The sequence below is a fragment of the Sprattus sprattus genome (assembly GCF_963457725.1).
Source record: "Sprattus sprattus genome assembly, chromosome: 2".
In the NCBI taxonomy this organism is placed as follows: domain Eukaryota; kingdom Metazoa; phylum Chordata; class Actinopteri; order Clupeiformes; family Clupeidae; genus Sprattus; species Sprattus sprattus.
In genome coordinates this window covers 12,051,045-12,076,982 of record NC_137921.1, presented here as the reverse complement: position 1 = coordinate 12,076,982, position 25,938 = coordinate 12,051,045, and the positions used below count along the sequence as shown (strand labels likewise).

Genomic DNA, 25,938 nt, shown 5'->3' with positions numbered 1-25,938 from the left:
GCAAAGAAAAGGGGGTAGACGCTGAGCGAGGAGGGAAGTATAGCAGAGTGTCAATAGGTGTCTAAAACAAAAAAAAGGCATCAGGTAAAATAGAGAGGTACAAAAGTGTCCAAACAAATTACAGAGAACATATTGACGTGCTGGGCAGAGAGAAGGATCATCTTTACTGAGTGACAGGAGGAGCACAGCAAGAGAGAGGGAGAGAGCCCGATGGAGAGGGGGAGGAAGGGAGAGTGAAAAGATAGAGAGAGAAAGGGAGGGAGAAAGGGAGAGATGGGGAGAGGGGGAAGGATTGATTTCTCCTGCGTAACAGACACACTCTACCTTTCTATCAGTCACACGGGGCGACACACTGCATCATCCTTAAAGAGGACTCATCTTTCTTCCAAAACTTCAGATGTGACAGGAACATGACAAGGGCACAGGGCCGGCCTCAGCCCCACACACACCCTGACACGTGAATACACTGTCCACACACACACACACACACACACAGACAACGCTACTGCAGCGCCCACGTAAACAGGCTGGTGCCGCTGTCTTCTCTGCCCACCCGAGGCGTCTCCCAGGCTCAAAACTGTCTGCGGTGAGGTGACGTCGTCTCACCAAAATGCCACATCTGCGCAGATGACCCCCCCCCCCCCCTCATTTAGCAGATGGAGTGTCCTCCATCCAAAAGCATGTGGAGGCGGGCGGTGGAAAGTAAAGTTTGGTGTGGCTTGAGATGTTGATGTTCTGATGTGCTGATGTGTGTGCTCTGCCAGCACTGGAGCCTCCGAATCCTTTGCCCTCCTCTCCCTCATCTTTTAGCTTCTCCGGCTGCTGCTGACAAATGAGAAGTCTGAATGCAATTACATGTGTACCGGCTTCCTCCCTACCTCCCTTCCTCCCTCCTTCCCTTCTTCCCTTCTTCCATCCCTCCCTTGCTCTTTCTCCCTGTTTGTCTCTCTTTTTTTCTTTTCCTCTGTCTATCTCTCTCACACACTCTCTCTCTCTCTCTCTCTCTCTCTCTCTGGGTTTATCTTTTATTTGCATGCAGAGGAATGTTCTTGTGTCTCCCACTCATTAGCCACATCCTCCCATGGCCTTGGCTGTGCACACTGATGATGTGGTTTCCAAGCTCAGACAGTGTCCCAAACAGACTGCTAAGCTTCCCCATGCACAACATTACTAATAAGCCACCACATTGTGCAACAGGTATGAATTCACCTCATGCCTGACTTTTTTGCTTTTAGCTTTAGGCTTTTCAGCTTGAGAGAATATTTTGTTCCTACAAATCCATTAGTCCTACATCGGTTGCGTACGTTCAACAGTCTCAACCATGCAATGTTGTTCGAAGGGATTAAAGTATTTCACATCATTGAAGTTGTATACAGGATCGAGGTTGCAAACCTGGCAAACTCGTTACATCTTGATTAAAAGTTTATTTGAAACTGTCTTGTGGGAACTGAAATCATCCTTACAAGTACATCTGGGTCTGTTGTATTGATTGTGCAAATATATCTCATTTGCAATTACAAAACCCTAGGATGTAAGACTGCGCTAGAATTTAGATACACCTATACCCGGTTCATCATGTAGGCTTAAATCTGGATGATTTCTTGTCGTGTCTGTCTCATGGAATGCATTTTGTCATTCAATTTGTCAGTGGTGTTTTCATGTTTGCGGTGTGATTTCTTATGTTCTGAGGAAAACAGCAAAACACAAGTGCATTGTTTATTAGCAAAGCTGCTAGGTGGTTCCCATGGCGATATTGACATTGTGTGTGTTTGTCTGTGTGTATGTCTGCGTGTATGTCTGCATGTGTGTGTGTGTGTGTCTGTGCATGTGTGTGTGTGTGTGTGTGTGTGTTTGTGTGTGTGGTTGGTGTGTGTGTGTGTGTGTGTGTGTGTGTGTGTGTGTGTGTGTGTGTGTGTGTGTGTGTGTGTGTGTTCAGTGTGAACGTTGTGTCCTCATTATGACTCTTCCCCTATAATGGTGGATGGGTGTGAAGCGCAGAGGGAGAAATCACTCACCGTGCCACAGTGTTTTCTGTCCACCTCCACACTACTCCCTCCTATCCATTCATCACCTCTGTTCTCTCCCATGAAACACTGAATACACACACTCACTTCCTGAATCACAGTCAACAAACCAACACACACACACACACACGCACACACACACACACACACACACACACACACACACACACACACACACACACACACACACAATCTCAAAAAGGAAGGGCCCAAAGCATGAAGAAGAGAAGGAAAGGGCTTAGGATGAGCCAAGTGGACCGGCAGTGAATGTCTGAATGCACTGTGTGCCTGACCTCTGGTAGCTGCTGCCGAGGTGGACCAAGAAAGAGAGAAGGAGGGAGGGAGGGGGGGATAGAGGAGTGGAGAGCAAGTGGCGACATGAGTGATCTTTTTAAATTATTGAAAGCGATTATTTGGTGACTTATGGTTGGTTGCTGTCAGGGATTTCACGATAAATTGTGGCGGCTAAGAATTACACTTTCTCCCTCCATCCTCAATCCATCTTTCTCAACGTGCACCAAACCCCCATCCCCCGTCCCCCACCTCGCTGTCCCTGTTGCTTTCTGGTTGTCTCTCTATTTCGAACACACACACACACACACACACACACACACACACACACACACACACACACACACACACACACACACACACACACACACACACACACACACACACACACACACACACACACACACACACACACACACACACACACACAAACACCCACCCTCACACACACCCACCCACACACATATTCTCTTAGGAGTAATGTGTTGCAGTTTGTCAGAACTTAAATTCATGACCGCTCTCAACTAGCTTAGTTGCTGCGTTGGATTTCTTTGTGTATTTCCTTGAGGGCATTTGATTGCATCAGTCGATCTTCACAGTCCTGGCTTTTGCCATGCCACGTGTCTCCTGTTGATCCCTGGAATTCCTTTGGTGCTGCCATTCCCTTTCAAATCTAGATTTCATTCAGTTTCCTTATCATATCAATTTCACCTCTGTTTGTGAGTGTGTGATGGGAGGGGGGGGGGGGTCTGGGAGGCTGACTGTGTCGTCAGTTTTGACAGTTTTCTCACCACCACACCAAATTCGGGCATTTTTATTTGACGTATGGAAATATACGCCTTCTGAGATGGCCTCCCACTCCCGCCACTCCCGCTTCATTAATTCATTTATTTTTAGTTATTTTTCCGACACTTTTCTGCCACAGACTTAATAAGATTTCCTAGTAGTCTAATGAACATCCCCCTGTTGCATAACATTTCTAATTCAGTGATCTGCTATCAAAAACGGCATTGGCTTTGTGTAAATGATGTTTGAATAATTCATCTCGAGCCGTCAGCATGAGAGCATTTTAGAGATGTGCCGGCTAGGCCTCAGGCCATGAATAATTGATCACATCTAAGTTTGCCGTTGATTAGTCCTCACCTCATGGCTGATAAAAGACACCTGTGTTTGCTCTCCTCCTCGCTTTTAGGACGGACGTCCTACCTTCTTCCCTCCCCGTCTCTCTGTCCTCTGAGCCTGTGGAGAACTACGATGCCCCCGCTGTTCTTTGGACCATTTCAAGTTCGACGGCGCCCCGCCGGACTCGTTGTGAAGTTTGCCGCTTCTTTTGTCCGGCAGGTTTGAAGTTTGGTGAGAGTACCACCGCTCCTAACACGACCATGAGCCCTTAAGGGCACCGCACACCTCGTCTCTGCCACTGCCTTACCACTGTGGAGTGGCCAAGACGACATGTTAATGCTAACTGTAAGTGACACCTGGGGCTGATGCACAGTCTAATGTGCTCTTGTCACACTGAGACAAAGCCACTGTTCAAGCTAATCCAAACCCAAGCCACCCTATCCACTTTCTTCTGTCTGAGAGAGACAGAGAGGGACAGCCGTTTGGGTTGACAGTGAGAGGGAAAGAGAGGGAAAGAGAGGGAAAGAGAGGGATCACTCTCATCCTCACACTCTTCACCTTCAAAGCCCAGCTAAGGATAGCACTTTGATCTGTCTTCCAGAGCTGAAGAATGAAATGCATGACAGAGAGCGAGTTTCAGAGAGGGCGAGCGAGGGAGGGAGTTAGAGTGACAGGTAATGACAGTGGCTACAAGCTGTGACCTTTGGAACGATCACAGAAGCATGACGGCAAAGCTCAAGGTGACAGAGAGAGAGACAGTGAGGGAAAGAAAAAGAGGGAGATAGAGAGAGAGAGAGAGAGTTTGGGAAGGAGTTGGGGACACAAAGTGTTTGTTTCTGTGGTAACGAGAGAAAGAATAACGGATGTCATAGCAGTGTCACAGAGGAAGGAGAGGAGGGGGGTTATGTTGAGCTGACAGTGTTTTGGGGACAGTGATCCACATAGAGAGAAAGACTACAGAGTGTTGTGTCTTACTGTGATGTCTTGCTTATTTTTGTATATTTCTTCTTTGAGTAAGTTACGCAAGACAAGACCATCACACAGGAATGAAATTGTGAATAGTGAAATAGTGTACTGAAAATGCACAAATTCCATTGAAACAGAATGGTCTTCAGAAACGTGTAAAACCTGTGTGTGTGGGTGTGTGTATGTGTGTGTGTGTGTGTGTATGTATGTATGTGTGTGTGTGAGAGAGAGTTTGGCTGAAGAAAAGACATAAGGGAGGAGTGGGAGGAGTAGGCAGGGGCAGGTGAAAGTGAAAAAGCGAGGGATGAGAGGGAGAGGCAGAGACGTGTCCAGCTGAAGTCCCCAGTGGCGTGGGAGGGGTTTAGAGTCGCACGGCTTCCTGTCACTCCTGACAGCCGCGAGCAAACACAACTCCACACACACACACGCACACACACACACACACACACACACACACACACACACACACACACACGCACGCACACACACAGCCCTCGTCTCTTCCTCCTCTTTGGCCCACAGCCTCCCATCCAGCTCCACACCCGACTAGCCCAGGCCTCAGCAGCAGTCCACTTGTCTGCGCTTGTTGCCTCTGTAGAGTCTTGGGAAGAGGATGGGAGGAATACTAACAGAGTGCGCATAGATTTTTCAGCTGGAGGGAGGGGGGGCGGGAGGGCGCTTGGGATGAGGGGTGCAGAGGGGTGGGGATCAGGGTGTGTGTGTTGGGGGGGCGAGGGGGGGGGGGGGGGGGGGGTTAGACTGCCCACATCAAACTCCCCTCCTCTGTTTCTGCGGCGCTCTTCTCTTCTCTCCTCACTCTCCTTCTCCCCTGCTCTGCTCTGGAGGGACCCTCTGTTTGTCAGCCAAGCAGTGGAGCGTTTCCCCTTACCCCTCCCTTCCTCCCTCCCTCGCCTCTGCCTCTCTCTCTCTCTCTCTCTCTCTCTCTCTCTCGTTCCCTCTCTCTCTCACTCTCTCTTTTCCCTCTTTTTCCCTCTTCTACCCCCCTTTCCTTCTTCTCTCTCTCTCTCTCTCTATCCTCCTTTCTCCTTCCATCCTCTTGGATTCTGCTTTAATCTGCCTTTAGTCTTGTTACAGTTACTGGCGGAAGCAGCCTGTTGATAAAGTCGATAAAGCAAAGAGGGAAAGGGGAAAAAGAGTAGAAGGGGAACGTGGGGTGTGATGAAAAGCTAAAGGGTGTTTAACGAGGTGGGCCTGTTGCCTGTTGTTGTGAGCAAAAGAAATGAGGGAGATAGGAGAGATTAATTGCACCAAAGAGATGTTCCTAATAAGACAGACAGAAGCCTGTGTAGAATCCCAATGAGACCAGGAGAGGAAGAGAGGAGGTGGGGGGGGGGGTGGAAAGAGAGAGAAAAAAAAAAAAAAAAAAAAGAGCGACGAGGAGAGTGTCTGTGTTTTGATTTGTGCAATTTTGCATCTTGCAGGCACGTCTTGGACTCCACGACAGAGGTATTTGTTAGATAACAGTTATTTCCCCATCTTCAAACTAAATATTTGTACATGCTACAATCCATGAGAAAAAAAGACCTATAAGCGACCGGAATAGTACTGGGGGGAAAAAAAGAGTATCAAAATGAGGCCCGTGGGCGATTTTACGTAGATAGCCTGGCCATCAAGGCAGAGAGAGAGGGAGAGAGAGAGCATCCCACTGGGTAGATGGCGAGCCACTGGCAGAATGAGATATGTGAGTTCCCCTCGTACTGAGTGACTGGTGTCCTTCAACAGCAGCACACGTGTGCATACTTTCTTACCAGCTCCCCTTGAGACTCTTACCATCCAAACCACACACACACACACAGACACACACACACACACACACACACACACACACACACACACACACACACACATACACACACCGGACACACGCACACACGCACACACACACACACACAAACACCCTTTTCACTCTTTTGCAGTACCTTCCTCTTCCCCATCTTGCCCTTTGCTTGCTGTGGACAGAACACACGGACATCCACATGAATACCAATGCTCCACTGCATGGACACATGCATCATAAATTATGTATTCATACGACTATAGGGATGTCCTTCCCTGGAGCCCCCCAATTTGTCTGTAATCAATATAATATATGCTCGCAATCCAGTTGGTATCAGCCGAGTGCATTAAGTGTGGGGGTGTGAGGTTTGGGATTGCAAGGTGGGGGGGGGGGGGGGGGGGGAGGAGAGGGGCCTGGCTCCTTAACATTAAGACATTTTCTGGATTTCGATGAATATGTAAATGTATGTTTTTTTTTTTAAACATACAGAAAAGATAGGATCAGTAATCTGCTGCAGGATCTTTTTTTTATTCGAGAAATAAGGCCAGGCAGGGCTCCAAACTGTGGTGGAATGGGAATGGAATAGCATGTTAGCACTGCATCATGGGACAGCACAGTCGGGAGCTGTTATGGGGTGGCTCCCGAGGGGAGATAGTGGCAAGGAATCAGTGCGCGTCAGCTGTTACAGGTAGGATTGGTCAGCTGCAGTCCCCGCGGGGCTGGAAAACTCTCACAGGAAACAGGTCCAGTCAATTATCATTTGGGTAAATCTCGTCCAGTGCCTCTCTCCTGAGCATGTGTATTGATAGTTGGGAACATGTGACACAACTGGCAGTAGAGAAGCAGAAACGGAGGTTGACAGGTCCCCCCCCCCCCCCCCCTCGCCCGACCCCACACCACCACCACCACACTGCTCTCTAGTTTGTGGTTTGATTTCACTCACAGCCGCTGAATTTTAAAGGCTTGCATTCAGATCTTCTGCTTTATTCTGATGCTTTTTTTCTCTCCCTGTCTCTATCTCTCTCTTTCTTTCTCTCACTCTCTCTCTTTCTCCCTCTCTCTCCCTCTCTCTCTCTTCCTTTGCCATCAGCCTCACCTTTTCTCTGACAGTCTTCACTGAAACCCCTGGCACATGCTGCCAACTTTGGCCTCTTCCTCTCCCCCTCCCTTCCTCCACCCATCTCTCTTCCTCCTCCTCTCTCCTCCCTCCTCCTCTCTCCTCCTCTCTCCTCCCTCCCCCTTCTCCCCCGCCCCTGTTCCACTGCTGTGTCCAGCCACCCACAGCTCGCACCACACATGTGGTGAGATTAGAGGGGGAACACGAAGCTCTATTGATTTCTATAGCTGTGAGATGACAACTTTGGTCTCAGCTCACACTATTTACAGCTGATTCACAGCAAGCCTCTTCACAATGAGACAGAGATGAGAGGGCAGCCTCTATGTCTGTGTGTGTGTGTGTGTGTGTGTGTGTCTGTCTGTGTGTGTCTGTGTCTTTGTGTGTGTGTGTGTGTGTGTGTCTGTGTCTGTGTGTACAGTATGTGTTCATGTTGTCTTTGCTTGTTATGGTGAAAGTGTTGTGTTTGCTGTTTCCACTTATTATTGTAATGCTTAATTATCCTCTTTATTCACTTTAATGACACATGGCAATCTTTCTCCTAATGTATGTCAAAAAGTCTCAATTTAATTTGCTGCAGTGTTTTTTTTTTTTAACCCAAGAGAAGAATACCAACCTCTGAGTCATGTGGAACTATTAGTCATTCCAGACCTTGTCTGTGAGTGTGTATGTCTGTGTGTGTGTGTGCGCGCGCGCGCGCGTGTGTGTGTGTGTGTGTGTGTGTGTGTGTGTGTGTGTGTGTGTGTGTGTGTGTGTGTGTGTGTGTGTGTGTGTGTGTGTGTGTGTGTGTGTGTGTGTGTGTGTGCGCGCGCGCGCGTGTGTGTGTGTGTGTGTTTGTGTGTGAGTGTGTATGTATGTGTGTGTATGTGTCTGTGTGTGTTTGAGATGCATGTCCCTCTGTAACTGAGTGTCTGAGAGAGGTACACGACAGATGGCACACAGCTGCCATGGCCTATTGTCTCCTGTGTGGCCGCGGGGAAGTGTGTGGAAGTGTGTCAGTGGAGGCATCCGTGACAGTGGTCTGTGGCGTGCGGACGTGCCACCAGAGTGAGGCCCCAGCTGGAGCAGGTGGCTCAGGGGTGCTGTGGCGGGTAGACCTGCCCGGGGGGGTGGTGAGCATCCAGTATGAGAAACCCCCACCACCCCCACGGGTGGGGCTAACAACTCTGGGAGCTAACAGCCCAGCACCTCCATGGCAGATTAGAAGTGACAACTGGGCTTGCTTTTCCTTTTTAATCCATCACTCGTTTACTCAACAGAATTCCCAACTCGGAATCAACACAGACGGCTTTTGAAGCTGGGGCCGGAAAATGTGATGGCTTTATATATCTGGACGTCAGCCTCTTTGTAAGCAATCTATTTGTGTGTGGAGGTTTGGACGTGCATACAAACCGTATGTTAATGAGGCAGAGGATACTGAAGGTGTTTATGCCTGTTACTCTCAGTCTACAGTGGGTATTTATAAAGCATTATACAGAATAACAAATCTAAATGATTTAAAGCCATGTTAATTAGGTTGGTTGCAAAACAGGCACCAATTTGAAGTCAATTTTGCAACCTCTATAGCACCACCAATAGGCCAAAATTGGGATTATATTCCTACTTCTTACTTTTTAAATGCAGTGTTTCATTTTTTTTCTGCAAATTTAGGTAGGTCATGTAGTGGGTCAATTCTGCTATAGTAGCTATTCTGCCAGTTTGAATTCTACGGGATCTAGTCGTAGTCTAAACCCAGTCATCACAAAATGTGACAAACATCAGATAAACAGTGTTTGTGTCAGACTTCTGATAGCTCTTTTGTGTGTGACGTGACAGCACTCCCTTCAATGGACTCAGCAGTCAGTTCTGTTTCGTCTTATGCCACTAATTAAGCCAGAGAGTCTTATGTTATTCTGCACTGGTCGTACTTCATCACAGCAAGACACAACCATTTCTACCCGTTTCAGTAACCTAAAACAAGAGCCCTACAACCAACCCTCATGGTATCTGTCTTTGTATACGTCAGTCTGGGCAAAATGTGGGTCCACTGATTACCTCCATTTAGTTGACTTCAAATTAATGAAGGAACTAAAAGTCATCGTGGTCATCATGTCTATGTGATATGTTACCCCAAAGTAATCCTGCCGTGTCCTTGTAGCCTCACTGTATGGCCACAGATCTGTGTGAACCAGCTAAATCCCTTTTGTAAAACCAGTGGCAGGTCTGCTGAGATCAAAGCTGTCTTCTCCCTCTACTGAAACAACAAAGTTCCATCCTTCCCACTGGCAGTTTATCCTCTCTGTTCGTGTCTACCTCCATTTCTGGATTGTTCTGAAATGTTATTTTCTCCTCTACAGTACCCTCAGGCTCAGTGTTTGCGGTGCATTTGATTGTGGCCACCTTTTGTTTATCCTTATCAAACATGTCATTATTTCATGACCACTCTCCTTAGCTCTCTTTCTTTCTGTCATTGTCTTTTTTTTTCTTTCTGTCTTCTGCATCTCACTGCCCGTCATAACCATAAGCAGACGCCCACATAATTTCAGAGCTCAGTTTGGGGGATCAACCTCAGCTCCTTGAATGGCTCCTAACCTTCTCAATGTGTGATGCCACTGCTGGATCGGAATAGATAACATGTTTGGAGAGGGAAAGAGAGAGGAAGTGGGGAGAGAGAGAGAGAGGAGAAGGGGGAGAAAAAACAACCTCTCACTGCCTCTTAATGTCCATCATGTGTCATGGCTGCTCCTGGGTTTCTTGTTCTGTCTGGCTGAATCTCCTGCTCCAGCAGTTGCTGCTTCCTCTGTCCCTTGGAGGCAGCGTGGGGTTTATCTCCTTCCTCTCACTGTCTTTGCTATTCCTTCTCTCATTCTTTCTTTTTTCCTCCCTATCTCTCTCACTCTCTCTCTCTCTCTGTCTGTCTTTGTGCTCAATTGTATTCAGGATCCACGTTTTGTTGCCTTGACACCAGATGCACCTCAGCGCCCCCTTCTCGCAGGGCTCAGCTGGGTGACTGACACCTGTCCGTCTCTGTGATGTGCAGGACGACACGGAAGAGAACACGGCCTCGCCAACACCAGGCTTGTTTTCCTGTCCTGAATTGAATAACCTCTTGACCTGCTTTAGGTCAACACCTGACTTTACTGGCATGCAAACTGAACAAATCAGAGCAAGAAAGAACAAAGCTAAACAAATCAAACAAAACCCAGGGGGATATCGCAAGAATAAAATAATATAATAAGGTTCTGCAAAACAAGGAGCACATCACAAATCATGTTACCCTCAGGCCTTTCAGGTTTCTCTGTGTAGACTTAATGTGGATAAACCACTTTACACACTAGACAACTGAGCGGCCAGCTCTAGTCTACAAGCCCCTTTGATCAGATCTACCACCCATTTAATGAGCTGCTCTTTGCAGTGTATGTCAGAGACAGAGTTCTGCCAGTGTCTATAGCAAACCATGCCCTTTGTTATACTGTATTTGTATTTCACAGCATTATATAGGTGTCCATTAAGTATCATCTGTTTTACCAGGTCCCTCGAATGTTATGCTAGCCCTGACATTAAAATGGACATATTTGATATCCCTGGCTCACTTGATTACCATGGGAACCGGGCGAATTTAGTCTGGCCCCAAAACAAGCAGTCCTTGATGAAGACAAATGTGCAAACACAGGTTGGCAGAATTGCTTTTTCGGTGTGTGTGATCGGCCACGCTCGGGAAGGCGGAACCAGGGGTTGTGATTTATAGTTTTGTGTTGTCCCTGGACCACCACCGTCTGCTGCCTCCTACTACCTTAATTACCCCAAGTGTGTTTATTAGAATAGTCGTACTACCCACAATACATCATCACAGCAGTCAGGCTGGGGCCAGGAAATAGCACATCCCATGTAGCCTTTACATTCGAGTACTGCCTTCAATCTGATTGGGCGGAGGCAAATGGGGCAACACGAGATGGCAAAAAAGACATGGTAAAGGTCAATGAAAAAACTGGAAGTCGCAGAGAGTGGGAGGGATGCTGGGGTAGAAGATGGAGAGAAAGAAAATGGATGGCTGGAGATGAGGGGAGGCTAGCGGAAAGCAAAACCTGCAGAGATGGAGTGTTAGGAATGACGGTACAGAGTGGGAGGGAAAGAGAAAGACCAAAATGACCGCACTGAATAAAGGCCCAGAGATGCCTGAACATTAGCACACTCTTATACTTTCACATCAATTATAAGGGTGACAAGCCTACACTATCATTTCCTGTCTCATGAAGCTGCACATCCAACAAGTTATCAAAGTACACATCTAAAATATCAAATGCTGGCAAGCTAAAGTAACAAGAAGTTATATGGGGCTGATTTATTCTTATCATGAAGTATTTTGTGGTGGATGTAGCAACAAGGCTGATTAACATTTAGAAAGTATGGTTCAAATGAATTGATTTCTTCCTGTCAAAGAAATGCAAATAATATGGCTGACCAGCCAAGCATCTCTCCACATGCTGCTGCCTCCTGTGGATCATGGTGGGGTAGTGCAAGGTGAAATGAAATCCTTGGAATATTGAGAAATTGTATTTCAGTGATGTCAGTAAGATTTGATGGATTATAATAACCAGTTATCCAATACACACTCAGTTCAGTTTCACGTTGATATTCAAATGTATTATCAAAAGGCTAAATAGCAGGCTTGAGAGCATATTTGACCATTCATGTTTTCCGTAAAAAAGTACACCCAGTAAGCCAACAGGGAAGCATTCTGCATTTTAGCCGAGAAAAACACATTTGAATCATATTAAGAAATCAAGATCTATTATTTACAAAACAGCAACAAAAACTAAAGGACATTGATTTACTTATTTTCAATAAAAGCAAAGCAGTGCATGACTGCATGCCATTCTCTTTTTTTCTCAAGATAAAAGGAGGACATAACTCTCATCCCTTTTTCCCCTAATTTTCGACATTTTAACAGCTTTCCTTACACAAATCCATAGACTATAGAGCAGCTCCAGCTATTGGGTGGTATAGGCTATTCACTTGACCAGTTCCCCTGGTGATGAATCTAAAGCTATGGATGCCAGATGTGGGGAAGTAATTCTGATTCCTGTTGTTCATCTCATTAGTCATATTTCTTAGGCATGTAGGGGTAGAGAAAAATTTAAAAATGTGGCCATTCCACTAATATCGCTCCTCTTGGCACTGCTCTGCATAAACATGGTCTAGACCAGGGGTGGGTAATTAATTTCCCCAAGGGGCCACATGAGATAGTGGGACTGTTGTGGAGGGCCGGACCAATAGGCTGAACTCAATTCAGCATGAACAATTTGCATGTTTTTGCAGTATTAAAGGTGTGCCCAGACGACCAATACACATGGCACACACACATGAGAGCAAGCTTGCAATGCAATAGTATAAGTATATAAATTAATAGAAATATCAATTTTTATCGTTTCACGTTTGATTCCTAATTTACCATTGACATCTGCGGGCCGGTCAGGGACAGCCAAGGGGCCGCACTTTGCCCAGGTCTGGTCTAGACTCTAGATTCTAGAACAAGACTCTAGACTCTAAAACAAATCCTGTCTGTTCCTGAAGAGCTGCACAACCGATAACAAATGAACATCAACAAAGCACAAGATTGTCATCAGTGTTGAGTATATCCTATGGGCTTCCTTTCCAGACCTATTTGTTCTTCATTGTCACAGATATACAGCCCTCTGCGGGAAAACAACAAATTATTTGATTGAGAGTGTGCAGATGCTTATTCTAGTAGTTTATTCCCGCATCAACTCTGTCCCCAGTGCTAATACAATACCTTCACAGATCTGTAGAGACCAATAGCTAAGCGCTCAGTCCCGAATTGCTCTTTTTACTGCCAAGACACTAAGTTTGACTTAATTATGTGGCAGGGGTCATTGACACTGTTCCTGTCTGTTTGACACTAATTGGCCTTAAAGAAACCTCTGTGTGTGTGTGTGTGTGTGTGTGTGTGTATGTGTGTGTGTGTGTGTGTGTGTGTGTGTGTGTGTGTGTGTGTGTGTGAGAAAGAGAGCGAGAGGGAGAGATAAATAGAGAGAGACAGAGTGAGAGAGAGAGATTGTGTGTTTGAATTCACAAGTGTGTGTGAGTGGGTGAATGAGGGTGGGGGTGGGGTACTGCACACACAGGGGCTGGGCCTAATATAATAGGTGAGTAACAGAGGGAGAAGAGCAAAAGGAATGACTCACAAACGCAGATATCATAAAGATGAGAGAATATTGTACACTCACCTAAATTAAGCACCAGCAGCAGTGCATTTTTTCTAAGGTAGCCTATGATATTGATCTTTGATAAGGTTAATTTAAGGTGGTGCAATTGGTTTGACAGAGTGTAAAGAATATGTGTGGGAACAATCTCAAGAAAATTGAGTTATTGATTTGGTCAGAAAAATGGGTATTATCAGATGCAACCAGAGGAATATGATATAAACATAAGATAGGCTACCGGAGACACACAATTATTGATCAAACGTAAAACGTTCAGGTCACTTTTGTTTCCTTCAGCATAATTACAAACATTTTCAAAAAGACAGTAAGCAAACATTCTTATCAAGACTGATTTCATACCGAGATGGCATTGTTCAAGAATATCTAGGTCATTCTCGGTCTTGGTATATTTAGCAAATAGTCTGAGTAGACAGTTATTATTGTTAATGAGCATTGAAGCAGAGACCGTAAAGGAGTCACGTGGTTAAAATGCCCGCGTCGTTTCCATGGTTTTGTTTATGTGACCGAGTGAGTCAGTGGCCAATAACCTTGGTCGAGTTGTGATGGGGCGCAGCAATTGGCGTACGTCATTTGTTTTGTATCCAATGAAAATATGTGCTTTTTACAAATAGTTATGAATCCCGGAAGCATGTTACTAGTGTGTTGGTCACTAGTGGAATAACCCATCAGATTCTCGCCCTCGTAATTTTATCATTAAAAAGGTAAGAATTACAAGCAATTTAATTGTACGTACTGTTGTGGTTACACTACCAGAGCCTACTGAACTGGGAAGAAAGATTAAATCGGTGGTTTACCGGTTAAGAAATATCCTTGTGGATATGTGTGATTAATTTGGTCTGTGAAACTTGGATAAATCAGCAAACTATGGTGGCTAGTTAGTTAACCTAGCTAGCAGTTAGCAGGCTAACTAGTTAGCTGTCTGAAGGACATTCTTCTGAAAATTCGGCCAGCACTTACAGAAAATATACTTGAACCAACTTGGGAAAACAAGTCCTTAGCTTGTGAGTTTTAATTAAACACACACAACAACTTTGCCAACATCAAGCTTGCAACAATATCAAAGATAAAGTTTAGATTAAGTTAACTGCTGAGGCTGAAGCTTGGAAACTTCTTCGAATGTAACGTTAGCCTAACTTGTCGATTTCAACTCGAATTTGTGTGTTCTCTTTTACCATAGACATTGCGATGCCCATGGATTCTCTGAATAGCATTAACCCGACCTGTCATTTACTCTAGGATTTCCCCATATCTTGCACACACAATGTTTTCCCATTCAGCATACAGAATTATCTGATATCAGATGGCATCATCTAATAGTATATCAGCAGAACCCAAATAGACTCCAACAAGTTTTGTTCTGCGTACGTTTGAATAGTCTGTTATGTTTCATATCATATTTGTGTCATGTTCACCCAGTGAAGGTGCTGTATAATAACTTATTTTCTTTCCCCTGTGAAGAATGTTAAAAACACATAACGAACACTGCAAGGCTCCTGGCAGTGTGAAAGTCTCCAAATCCAGCACTTTACATCATGGCTCTAAACGAGGGGTAGAGAATCAGGACCCCTCTGCTCCAAAGAGGGGTGCAATTACAGCCAACAAACTGAAAGGGGTTAGCAGACTTCCTGTTCTGGCGAAATCCCTTCAACTGCTGGCCACTACTGACCCCACTCAAATGAAATGGCAAGAGAGACCTCTATTGGTGAGTAACCCACTTTGTTTTGCTTTTGTATAGCATTTCCTATCAGTGCATTACCAATGAATTTGAGTGATAACAGCCCCTTGTGTTTTTTTTTTCTCTTAAAAATGTGTCCTCAGGGGAAAGAGAAGCGGAAGAAGGCATGTACCAAGCCCCAGCCATTCAATCTGTCCCAGCCCAGAGTCAGTAGACTGGGGACACCGAAGCAAGAGCAGGCCTCTTTAGGAAACGCCGGAAAGGTCAGGACACTTCCAACCACTCGGCCCACCCAGCCTCCTCCTACAAAGACACAGAGCACTCTCCACCCTAAACCAAAGACTGGCACTGCTGTACCCAGCAGAACTAAGCCCGCTGATCCAGGCACTTTCTGCGGTGCTTCCAAGAACATTGGGAGTCTCTCAGCACAGACGTCCACACTGAATGGAGCAACAGTAGACCAGTGCCACAATGTGCTCTCCAGGCTAGAACATGGGGGTTCCATTACAGAGAACCAGACTTTACACAGAGAACCGGACTCGCTTCCCACTTTACGCTGTACTGTTCCAGGAAGTCATGCCACAGATAAAACGGCGACCCTGTTAGATGTGTTCAAAGACATTAGTATTTCACTCAGCTCTTCAAAGCAGGCAGCCAGTGCTATAGATGCTGGTTTATCTGAAGCCTGTGGCCATAAAACCCCATTCAGGACTCCCCGCAGCCACGCTGCTCCTCAAAGGGTAGCTGTGAAAACAAAGAGCCAGACAGCCCACCCTACCCCCGGTTTCTGCAAACCTGGCAACACAACAGGTGAGTGATGAGATTCGATGGTTAGTACCACATGCCTGCCTGTTTTTTTTCCCCCTGATTATTGCAGTATCCTTAAATGACCTGCAGAGCTGAGGTTTTAGCTGAGTAGTTTGTCCTCCCTTAGCCTAACCGTAGTCCAATATAAATGTGGCCCTTTGTGACTAGACATGCCTTCAGGGCTGCGTAAAGGCATATTGAACCATTCATTGACAACTGTGAAGAATCATGTACTATTTCTGGTTGTTTTTCTGATCAAGCATATCTTATACATTAACCATATGTTGCTACATGGTATGGTACTATATGGCTATATAAAGTTATGTCAGTGAAGGTTGATGAATTGTCAATCTCAGAAAAGTGAAATCCTGTTTTTTCTCTTGGACTTGTAGATGGGTTCTGTCCTGACCCCTCTGCCCTCCGCAGTATCTTGCAGTCTGAGGGGGTGACTGCCAGTGGACTGCAAGGCACCACCCCACGCCCCTCCTTCTGCCCCTCTGGACGTGCCACCTCTGTCTATCTGGTCAGTCTCATGTAGTGTTTAGTCATATTAGTGTCATATCAGTTTCCCTACAGACCAGGGGCCGTATTCACAAAGAATCTTAGGGCTAAAAGTAGCTCATAAGTGGCGAATTTAGGAGAAACTCCTAAAAATAATGGGCGTGTCAGTCTTAAATTTAGGACTCCTAATTTTTTTTACTAAGAGCAATTCACAAAATATTTTATCCCTAAAAGTAGCACCTAAGTCTAGGACAGCTTAAAACTCCTCATGAGGACTCCTAAGTCACTAAGACCTATTCACAAAAAATCGTAAGATGGCTGCGGCCGACTTGGAATTGATAAAAGACATTGCTTAAACCGTGAAGGTATTAATATTGTCGTAGAATTAGCGCGGGATGCAATGACGCCTTTAAACAACGATGTGTCCCGAAGTGAAATGTTTGGAAACATAAAGATAGCCTATTTGGCTTCGCGGAAAACGCAAATGATTACACAAGATCAAAGTAAATTCCATGGCGATCGCAGGAATGTCCAGTGACGGGACACACATTACAATAATTGCCCCATCAAAAGATGAAGACGTTTTCGTCCACATTTCAATGGAGAGCGGTCTGCAGCAAGTTTTTGAGAATTTACCAGCTGGATGCCACTGGGGTGACAGTGGCTATTGGTCCTGGGACCAGTAGGCTTTCGCTTACGTTTCACGTTCGTTTCGCTTGAAGGGCCGTATGGCTGATATTTGAAGTGGTCAAGGGCTGGAAATATAATAGCTTAACAGTTTGCTGGGTGCTTTAATTATTACTGCCTTGATTACATGCAATTGCCATAGGGTATTTTTATATTGATCGCGTTCTTTTTCTCTTAACGTGCTAAGTGTCATTCCCGTTGGATGCACAAACTTGTCATCATGCGTGTGCATTCTGCTAACTGCACTGTCCATAACTATTTAATATGACTTAATTTGAAGTCTAGCTTATTCTCTTATTTTCAGTTGATATAGTGGGATTGTTAGAGGTACGTCACGAATGAGTTTTTAATGAGAGAGCCTGTCAACAACCAATCACCGTCCTCACCCCTTCTAAACTCGTGCATGAGAAGCGACGTCATCCATAGCAACGGAGTTTTTATCTTAAGCTTAGGAGTTGGTATTATCCTTAGTATGAGTAGGTCTCAGAGCCGTTGTGAATCACTTTTAAGAAATTACTCCTACGTAAAAGGTTTTAGCGCGAGTTAGGAGCACTCCTAGTGGTAAGATAAAAGGCTTTGTGAATACGGCCCCAGAGCCACTAGCTGAAACTGAGCATCTTATCTGGGACTGCTATAACAATAGACAACTGGAGCCGTAGCACACGCCATACTTGACATACAGTCTCTGCATTTTGTACTTTTTCCACTTTTTACAGGATGGTCACACCTGGCATGCAGCTATGATTGCATGATGGTGTGACAGGGGGGTCGGCTAATTAATTTTCACATATACCCTAATGCGCAGTATGGATGTTTAATGCTTATCCAACAACAGTAGGGCTTACTATGAGTGTAGTGAACATTCACATTTCATCCAAAACACAACCAGAGTTAGAGTCAAAATCGCCATACAATATCAGGAAATGGTTTTGATATTTGAGTTCAACAGCCAATTAAAATACCCCCGCTCCCTGCCGTGCTCCTGAAGCTCTGTATTGATTGGCTGGAAATGTTTACGGCTTGGTTTCACATTTACAGACAGACTGGTAGAGGACCATGAGGAGCAATTAACTTGATTTATCTCCCTCTGGAACGAAATACTGTTTTCTGATTGGCTAATGGGGTGTACATTAAGTTCGTATAACCGGACACCTTGGACGTAGTCCCAGTAGAAACGTTAAATCGCCGTTCCATATCAATGCTCTTGAATGGTTACCATTGACAACCAACGTAACGTTTATTTTTTGACAGCTAGGATAATTTGAACAAAGATGGCGGCGTGTTAGGACAAGTTAGTGGGCAATGTTTTATGTCAATTAAGCTGTCTACACGACTTTTTATACGTCTAAATTGACTCGGTTAGTTGTTTCTGTTCTACACGAATGTTGTAGAATATTGTAATTCTTAACTGAAAGTCTCGAATATTATTTGTAGGCGGCTGTTAGCGCTTAGAAAAAAATACTATCGAAACAGATGGTAGCTCACGGCTAACTAGCTGGCTCGATTGTGAGCCTTCGACCAAAATTACTAAACTTGACCTCCCTGTTGCTCTGTCCAACTTCACCATCAACGGAAACGTGGAGTTCAACTGTAAATAGTAAAACCTTATGAACAATACCTGTGTCCGTGTGTCCGTTTACTTTACAGAGGTGAGCTCATGAGTGTCACTTTGCAGCAACGCCCGGGGAAACTAAAGGTCCAGTTCCACGCACTACTTTCTCACTACTTTCTCTAACGGGAGCACTAGGCTTCAAATCAAGAATTCATCAGGTTATTATGCATATTAAATTTCCTAAAGATAAATGAAATTCTAAATAATAATAATAATAATAAAAACATTTTTGGATGTTGTAAACGGGAGATAAGCGGGATAACGGCCTCCGAGCTGTCCAGTTCTACGAAGTTAATGGACTTCTGCTCCGCTCCGCGTCGTGGTGTTCTTTGCCCCGCAGCGTCCATTAACTTCGTAGAACTGGACAGCTCGTCGGCCGTTATCCCTTACTTGACAAAAAGTGTATGGTATCAGATTTGCGTACGATGACTTTAAAATAATGCTTCTGCACATCCAGTTAGCCCACTTTTTTATTTTTTTTGCAGATGGGAGACAATAAAGAAAGTAAACAATTAAATACAAATTAATAAACGCCTGTTTTTCTAGCAAGTCTCTTTTAATGATGTCAAGCTTTCGGTCAAAGACCCTCTGCAGGGTCCAGTACCATTAAAAGAGACTCTCAAGAACAGTTTCAAAACAAAACCACAAATTCCTGTGTGCTGTAAATATTTAAATGTGTACATGAAATTGTTTTTGCAGACATTATAGTCTGGTCTATGAAAGGTACACACAATTGCTGAATAGTAATGAAAGGTACACACAATGGGTGTGTCCTCTATTCATAGTGATTCTCTGAGAAGTAGGTTTTTTAAGGTGCTATTTTTGCTATTGTTGACTTGTAGAATGTTTAATTGTTACAACATGAGTGAACGTCCATTTCAGCCCCAGAGGGTGTCCGTTTTGAAGAGCGCCCAACGAAAAAAAGCTGAATCCAACACCGGTAGGTGCTGACTTGTGCAAACATATGAATTTAAAAAAAAATATCTGACCATCTATTTCACATCCATCATGATATCCCAGCTGTCTGTACTACTTAAATTGAGCTCTGACTTTGTATTTCAGGAAAAGCCCAGACCTTCTTCCCTGACCCAGCAGCCCTTGGCAGCATCCTGCGGAATGAAGGCGTTCAGCCTGGGGGGCCTTCAGGGGGAGCCACACCCCACATCTCGACCTGTCCGTCAGGCAGGGCCACCTCCATCTACACAGTCAGTCACTTTAAACTCTCCACACTACACTCTCTCATACACAAACACACACTATTGTACTTTATTTAATCTCGCATGGAGAGAAGGGACCTTACTGATCTCACTGCTTCTGTCTGTTTCTTGTTTTTTTCGACGGCAGGCTCAGAGAGTGCCTGTCTCAAAGTCACGGACTGAAGGAGGTTCTGGAGCCCAGGGTCAGTAAATTGTCCCCCTCATTACTCCTTTAACTCAGCTCTCCTCTCATTCCGTTCACTCCCTGACCTCGTACCAACTGCCTAACCGCAGTAATTTCACAGCATAAAATGTATAACTGTATCCACTCTGAAAGTAATGACATAAAAAGATCAGTTGACTGCATGCAGCCGACGCTCATCGCGAGGTCATTCCAATCTAAAAAGACTGAAAGGTCAAGGTGAGGCTGCGTCAGTGGCAGCCGGGCGCTGAACGCTGCTCTTCGTGTGTATTTCAGGGAACTCGGTGACCTTCTCTCCTGACCTGGCCGCCCTCAGCAGCATTCTGCAGAACGAAGGCATCCAGACAGGGGGAGCCACACCCCGGCCCTCTGCCAGGGGCACCTCCATCTACACAGTCAGTGGCTCTCAACGTTCAGTACTCGCATTCACTATGATGTTGACGTTGTTGTGGGAGTAACGTAAACCCTCCTGTTTAACGTTCAGTACTCGCATTCACTATGACATTGTTGTGGGAGTAAAGTTGACACTTCTGTTTGTCTTTTCGTCTCTTCCCCCCCCCCCCCCCCCCCCCCTTTTTTTCTTGTAGGCTCAGAGGGTTCCCGTGACAAAATCTCGAGCTGAATTAATCGCAGCATCACTGGGTCAGATTGAGATCATTTTGTCTTTCTTTTCCTCCACATGGCCGCAGTTGTTCTTCCTGCTCTTAGCTAAATGTCTGACCTGCATGTGTTCTCCACCCTGCACAGGCCCAGCCAGGTCAAGTCCCGGCCTAAGCCCTGCAGTCAAATGGACACCATTAAGAGTCCCCAACACCAAGCCACAGTCTACGGTTGGTGTATCCCCTTGTCACCTCTTCTATTAGGCGATGTTATACTCTCTAGAGCCAGTTTTGTGAAGTGTGTGTGTGTGTGTCTGTGTGTCTGTGTGTGTGTCTGTGTGTCAACTCCAGAAAAGGCTCCTGTCTGTTTACCGCACTCCCAAGTTCAGTGGCTCCCCAGGCCTCAGGTGTGTCCAGACCCCCAGCGCTGAGCTTCCTGCCCACAAAGAGGTAAAGGGGCCAGAGATGATCCTCCAGCAAGCCGACATTTTGCAAACATTTGCTTATTAAAATCCACTGGAATTAAAGTGCCTCTTTGCTGAGCCTGTTGTGTTGAAAGTAAATGTGTGATTCCGTCTTTTTCAGGACGATGTTGTTCAGACGCTGTTTAAGGAGAAGGAAGAGGAGGAGAAAATGGAGGATGAGGAGGAGCCTCAAGCTGTCCCCGAGCTGGAAGCAGAGGTGAGTGCAGAGCTAGTATCACTTCACATGTCTCCCTCAGTGTTTATTTCTGTTTATGTTTATGTTTATCTCTGTCTTGCTCTGTCTGTTTCACTGTTATTCACTCAGTATCTCTCTTTTCATCCCTCTTTCTCCTTTACCCCTCCCTTCCACTGCCTTCCTTTCCTCATTTTTTCCCGCAGGCCAAGCCCCTCGTGACTGAGGAAGCAGAGATGGCTGGCCCCCAGCAGGCGGAGGAAATGGGGAGCCGCGGGCCTTTCCTCCAGGCCGTGCACAGGGAGTCGGTCATCATGCTGTGCTCGGGGCAGAATCTCTTTAGGCAGACGCCTGCACGAGGGACCACCCCGGCCACCGACACCCCTGCCCCGTCCAGCACCCTGAAGCCCCACTGCCCCAACACTCAGCCAGCTGGCACGCTGCCCGGGCCCCTCCAGCAGGCCTCGGGTTCAAAGGTCACCGCCAACTTGGAGAGCACTGTTCCTGCTAAGGTCACTTCACTCTGTCAAAAGAGAGGTAGGGTCACTCACAGCTACTTCTTACAAAGGGCTTAAGTTCCTCTCCTGATTCTCCTTTGAATGTGTCAATTACCCATCACATCAGACTCCCTCTGCTGGTTAATGATGGTTTACCCATGCATCATGTATTGGATGTTGTATTTTTCATGACATGCAGAGTCTTAATGTGCAATCCAGGAGTGTGCTGCATTTATCCTGACTGTGTGTGTGTGTGTGTGTGTGTGTGTGTGTGTGTGTGTGTGTGTAGCAGCACTGGAGCTGCGCAGACGGCTTCCCGCACTGGAGGAGCTGTTTCTGGATGAGGAGTGTGCCAACTACATGTCCCAACCCCAGTACTGCGTAGCATTGCCTCGCTGCTCCAACCCTGTGGCCAACAGACTACTCTTCCAGGACTCCACTGTGAGTTTTCTCCCTCTCCCTCGCTCATGCGTACATGCCTGTCTTTCACCCAGACTAGTGTTTCCCAAACTGGGCTAGGCAAAGGGACGTAGGGGGTACGAGGGGGAGCAAATGTGATTTTCAAAGTGAAACAGCCCATTACATTTTCAAACTGACCTATAAATAGACATGACATCTTAAATAGTTAAATAGCCCAGTCTCAATGGCAAAAATACACTCATGTATACATTGTGGTGTTCAGCAAAATAATTACACTGCCAAAAATAGCTACAGGTAGCTTAATCAAAACATAGGCCCAACGGTTTAGCCTGACGATGTCATACTCATAATTCTAATCAGAATATGAGTCTGAGACCGGACTATTGGGCTGTGATTATGGGGCGTGTTTCAACGAACCAGGAAAGAAAATTCCTCTTCGCTGAATTGGATACCTAGAACCAATCAGAGCAACGTAGTATTTCCATCTGATAGATTAAACTTTTACCTGATCCCGTAGGAAGGACGGCAAAAACATCTTTTCAATCGACAAATGCCTTGATCGCGTTTCTCTGTTCCTCTTTCAAAATGAATGCGCTGTCATATCTGTTGAGATATGCCTGCTCACGTTACTTAATTAGCACTCAAGGCTAGAAGCTACCATTCGTTTGAATGTTTTTTTTTTCTACGCGTTAGCATAACCTATCAATAATGCTCTAGAGTGCTTCAGTTAAGACCTATAATCCTGGGCAACACTCGTTTTGCGTATACACAACTAACCGAGTCAATGTAGACATATAAAAGTCGTGTAGATAGCTTAAATCATATAAAATATGTCCCACTAAGCTTCCGAGACGGCGCCATCTTTGTTCGATGTATACCGGTATTCTATCTATATCTGTCCATCAACGTATAAAGCCCGCCCTTACAATTTGAATGGTCAGATCACTTTTCGGGGCCGTTTAAACCCTCCCAACTAACTCGACTCCAGACTGAATCTCCAGACCAAAAATGTTGTGGGCGGAGTTCAGGCTGGTATCCAGGCTACCAACGGTTAGCTCCCTTGACAGAATTCCACTCGCTGAGGCCCTTTGTAGATAAGCAGGAGCTCATTCTGGTTGCTGCACGAAGATAGATAAATGGTTAAAAGAGTTAATCCCTGGTCCAGAGAGACACCAACCGCTACTACTAGTAGAAGGCCTACAATCGAGGATGCACCTGCCGGCGACGGCAACCCAGGTTGCTCTTCCGAGGATGTTAGCAGCAGTACAGTTGTTGCTAGCCAAGCTACTAGCTTTTTTGTGTGCAAATCAACTAGGTGTGACAGACACACACACTCTGATGTATGGGGGTTTGTACGTACGTACGTAGCTGGAGATTGAATGTCTAAAGGGGTATGGGACTGTAAAAAGTTTGGGAAACACTGACTTAAACCATCTCTTGTGGCCCACTCACTCCCTCACATCTTGTGTGTGTGTGTGTGTGTCTCTCTCTCTCTCTCTCTCTCTCTCTCTCTCTCTCTCTCTCTCTCTCTCTTGCATCACCACCCTTTTTCTGTTTTCTCCATATCTGTGATATGATACATCCCCTCTTCAACTTCTGTAGTCAGTGCTTTTGAGTCCTCATCATTAATGACCATCAAACAAGGCATGGTGGCGTATGTCTGTCCTGTCAAGTATAGAGACCTTGATCTTCTTTCCTCACGCCGATGCTTGTCTGTCTTGAACACGATCACAAAGCCAATCTGTTAACAGCACATCGATTCTGGTGTGTTGTGTGAATTCATATTTGTGTTTTAAAATGTTATTGGTTTGTTAAATGTGGGAATGTGACATCTTCATTTCTTTTTCTCTGGCTCTCTGTTTACTCTTTCATTAGTGTTTCTTGCCAATTGGCCAACTGACCTCTCCCGGCCCGACGTCCTGTGCTGTGTGACCGGGGGGGTCGTATCTACTCCTCATTCTTCACTCAAGTGAGAGAGGACCAGACTGCACCGCTCAGTGTTCCAAGGCTTAGAAGGGTGGTTGGCAGCACTTCACAGATGGGTCTCAGATAGAAGTCTAGGTGGCCTTTGTCTATTATGGGGTGTGTATGTGTATGTGTCTGTCACATCTCTCACCCTCCCAAATTAAATTATGTGACAATTTTCCACTTTTATAATGTGTAATGTAAGCAAGGATTAGGTTGTACGAAAGCCTACGTTCACTCTGTGTTGGATTTATGCACACCCATCAACTCCTGTGTGTGCCTATGTCTCCTAAGCTACAGGGGAAGTCAAAACCTCACCTAATGAATGATGAAGCTTTGCACAAGAGTGGCCATTCTTTTCTATGTTCCATGTTTTCTGTGTTCAGCCAAGTTATTGTCTTGGATCACTGTTCAGAATATCTTTCAATCTAAAACTGCTGTATTTAATGTGGATCTAGAATTCGATTTGTGTCTGTCTCTGCACCCGAGGTGTCGAAACTGACATGACAACGGATCACAGTCTAGAATGATCACAGTTGAAATATCCCATTTTTGTTACTGTCTTACCCTCCCACCCCCCAGTAAGAATTTTCTTGTATAGAGTTCACAGAGCTGTTGCTGCCATACATTGTAAATTAACCGTTCAGTTCCTTTACTCTCTAAACAGCCGCCTGTTTAATACCAGTCCTCTAATGCTGCCTCTTTTCTAAAAATGTGTTTGTTTGTTTGTTTGTTTGTTTGTGTGCCATAGTTCACCAGTCTTTGTAATTATTGTATGAAGAGTGTTTATAATAAAAGTATTATGATGTCTTTTGCACTTTTTTGCATTTATTTACACTATCCTACAGTTGCTGTTCAGTGATGTTTTTGTGTACGTGCAGGAGGCGCGTTGAGGCTTGTTATTGCACTGCTCAGTGCCAGTGCTCCTGTGGCGCTCCTTTCCCCCCTCTGACGCTCCTCAGTGGCTGTCTTGTGGAAAGAGCAAAGGACGGCCGGTGTCACATTTGGCCTTTTCTGTCCCGCAGCATCAACCTCTTTGCCCTTTAGATTAGGGTGGGTAGTGATCGACACCTCACACGCGGCTTTTGAGTCGGCAGGGTCACGGAGATCATGTTCGTGGAGGAGGATTTTTATTCACGTTCTACCGTGCCTACCAGCAGAACCCCCACAGAACCTCCCCGGGTGAGTTCAATTAGTCTGGAAATGCTCAGTTCTGCAATCAGCCTGTGATTTGAGTGGGTGGCAACAGGACTCGTGCCCACAATGCACAACTACGTATGCCGACCTTTGCCCTTTAGGGTGCCCTGCAGAAGACTGCCAGGCTTTTCCTCCATGTTTACACCATGTGACTTGATGGTTTGTATCACATGTAGCAAACCATGAGATCGCTTCAGTGCCGACAGGTTTTGTGTTCCACTTTTTTCTTTGGATGACTTGCATATAATAATGTGTGAGTGGTTGGCCAAATAAATCTACCAATTAAGATCAAACTCTTGTCTCCTTGTCCCTGTTTCACAGAGCCCTTCACCAAAATCCTCATCATCCTGGAGGCTCTGACCTAACTTGGAGCCTTCTTAAATG

At 45.5% G+C, this 25,938-nt stretch overlaps 1 protein-coding gene across 1 annotated transcript; it reads left to right on the top strand.

The window, feature by feature from the left end:
* Window positions 1-14,186: 14,186 nt before the first annotated feature.
* On the top strand, window positions 14,187-25,775 carry troap (trophinin associated protein). The gene is made up of 15 exons (XM_080831832.1): window positions 14,187-14,240; window positions 14,998-15,241; window positions 15,358-16,024; window positions 16,414-16,544; window positions 19,704-19,761; window positions 19,884-20,026; window positions 20,166-20,220; window positions 20,496-20,614; window positions 20,807-20,861; window positions 20,967-21,049; window positions 21,170-21,268; window positions 21,404-21,499; window positions 21,682-22,012; window positions 22,262-22,413; window positions 24,268-25,775. The coding sequence occupies exons 2-15, from the start codon at window positions 14,999-15,001 to the stop codon at window positions 24,322-24,324; spliced, it is 2,289 nt and encodes a 762-aa protein (XP_080687958.1). The 5' UTR covers window positions 14,187-14,240; window position 14,998; the 3' UTR covers window positions 24,325-25,775.
* The last annotated feature ends 163 nt before the right edge of the window (window positions 25,776-25,938 follow it).

What these genes read in the sequence shown, in the direction of transcription:
- troap (XM_080831832.1), top strand. Translation starts at nt 14,999, where the DNA reads ATGTTAAAAACACATAACGAACACTGCAAGGCTCCTGGCAGTGTGAAA. An exon ending in GGGCCACCTCCATCTACACA is followed by an intron (nt 20,027 to 20,165) that starts GTCAGTCACTTT and finishes TTTCGACGGCAG; the next exon opens with GCTCAGAGAGTGCCTGTCTC. An exon ending in ATTAATCGCAGCATCACTGG is followed by an intron (nt 20,862 to 20,966) that starts GTCAGATTGAGA and finishes CACCCTGCACAG; the next exon opens with GCCCAGCCAGGTCAAGTCCC.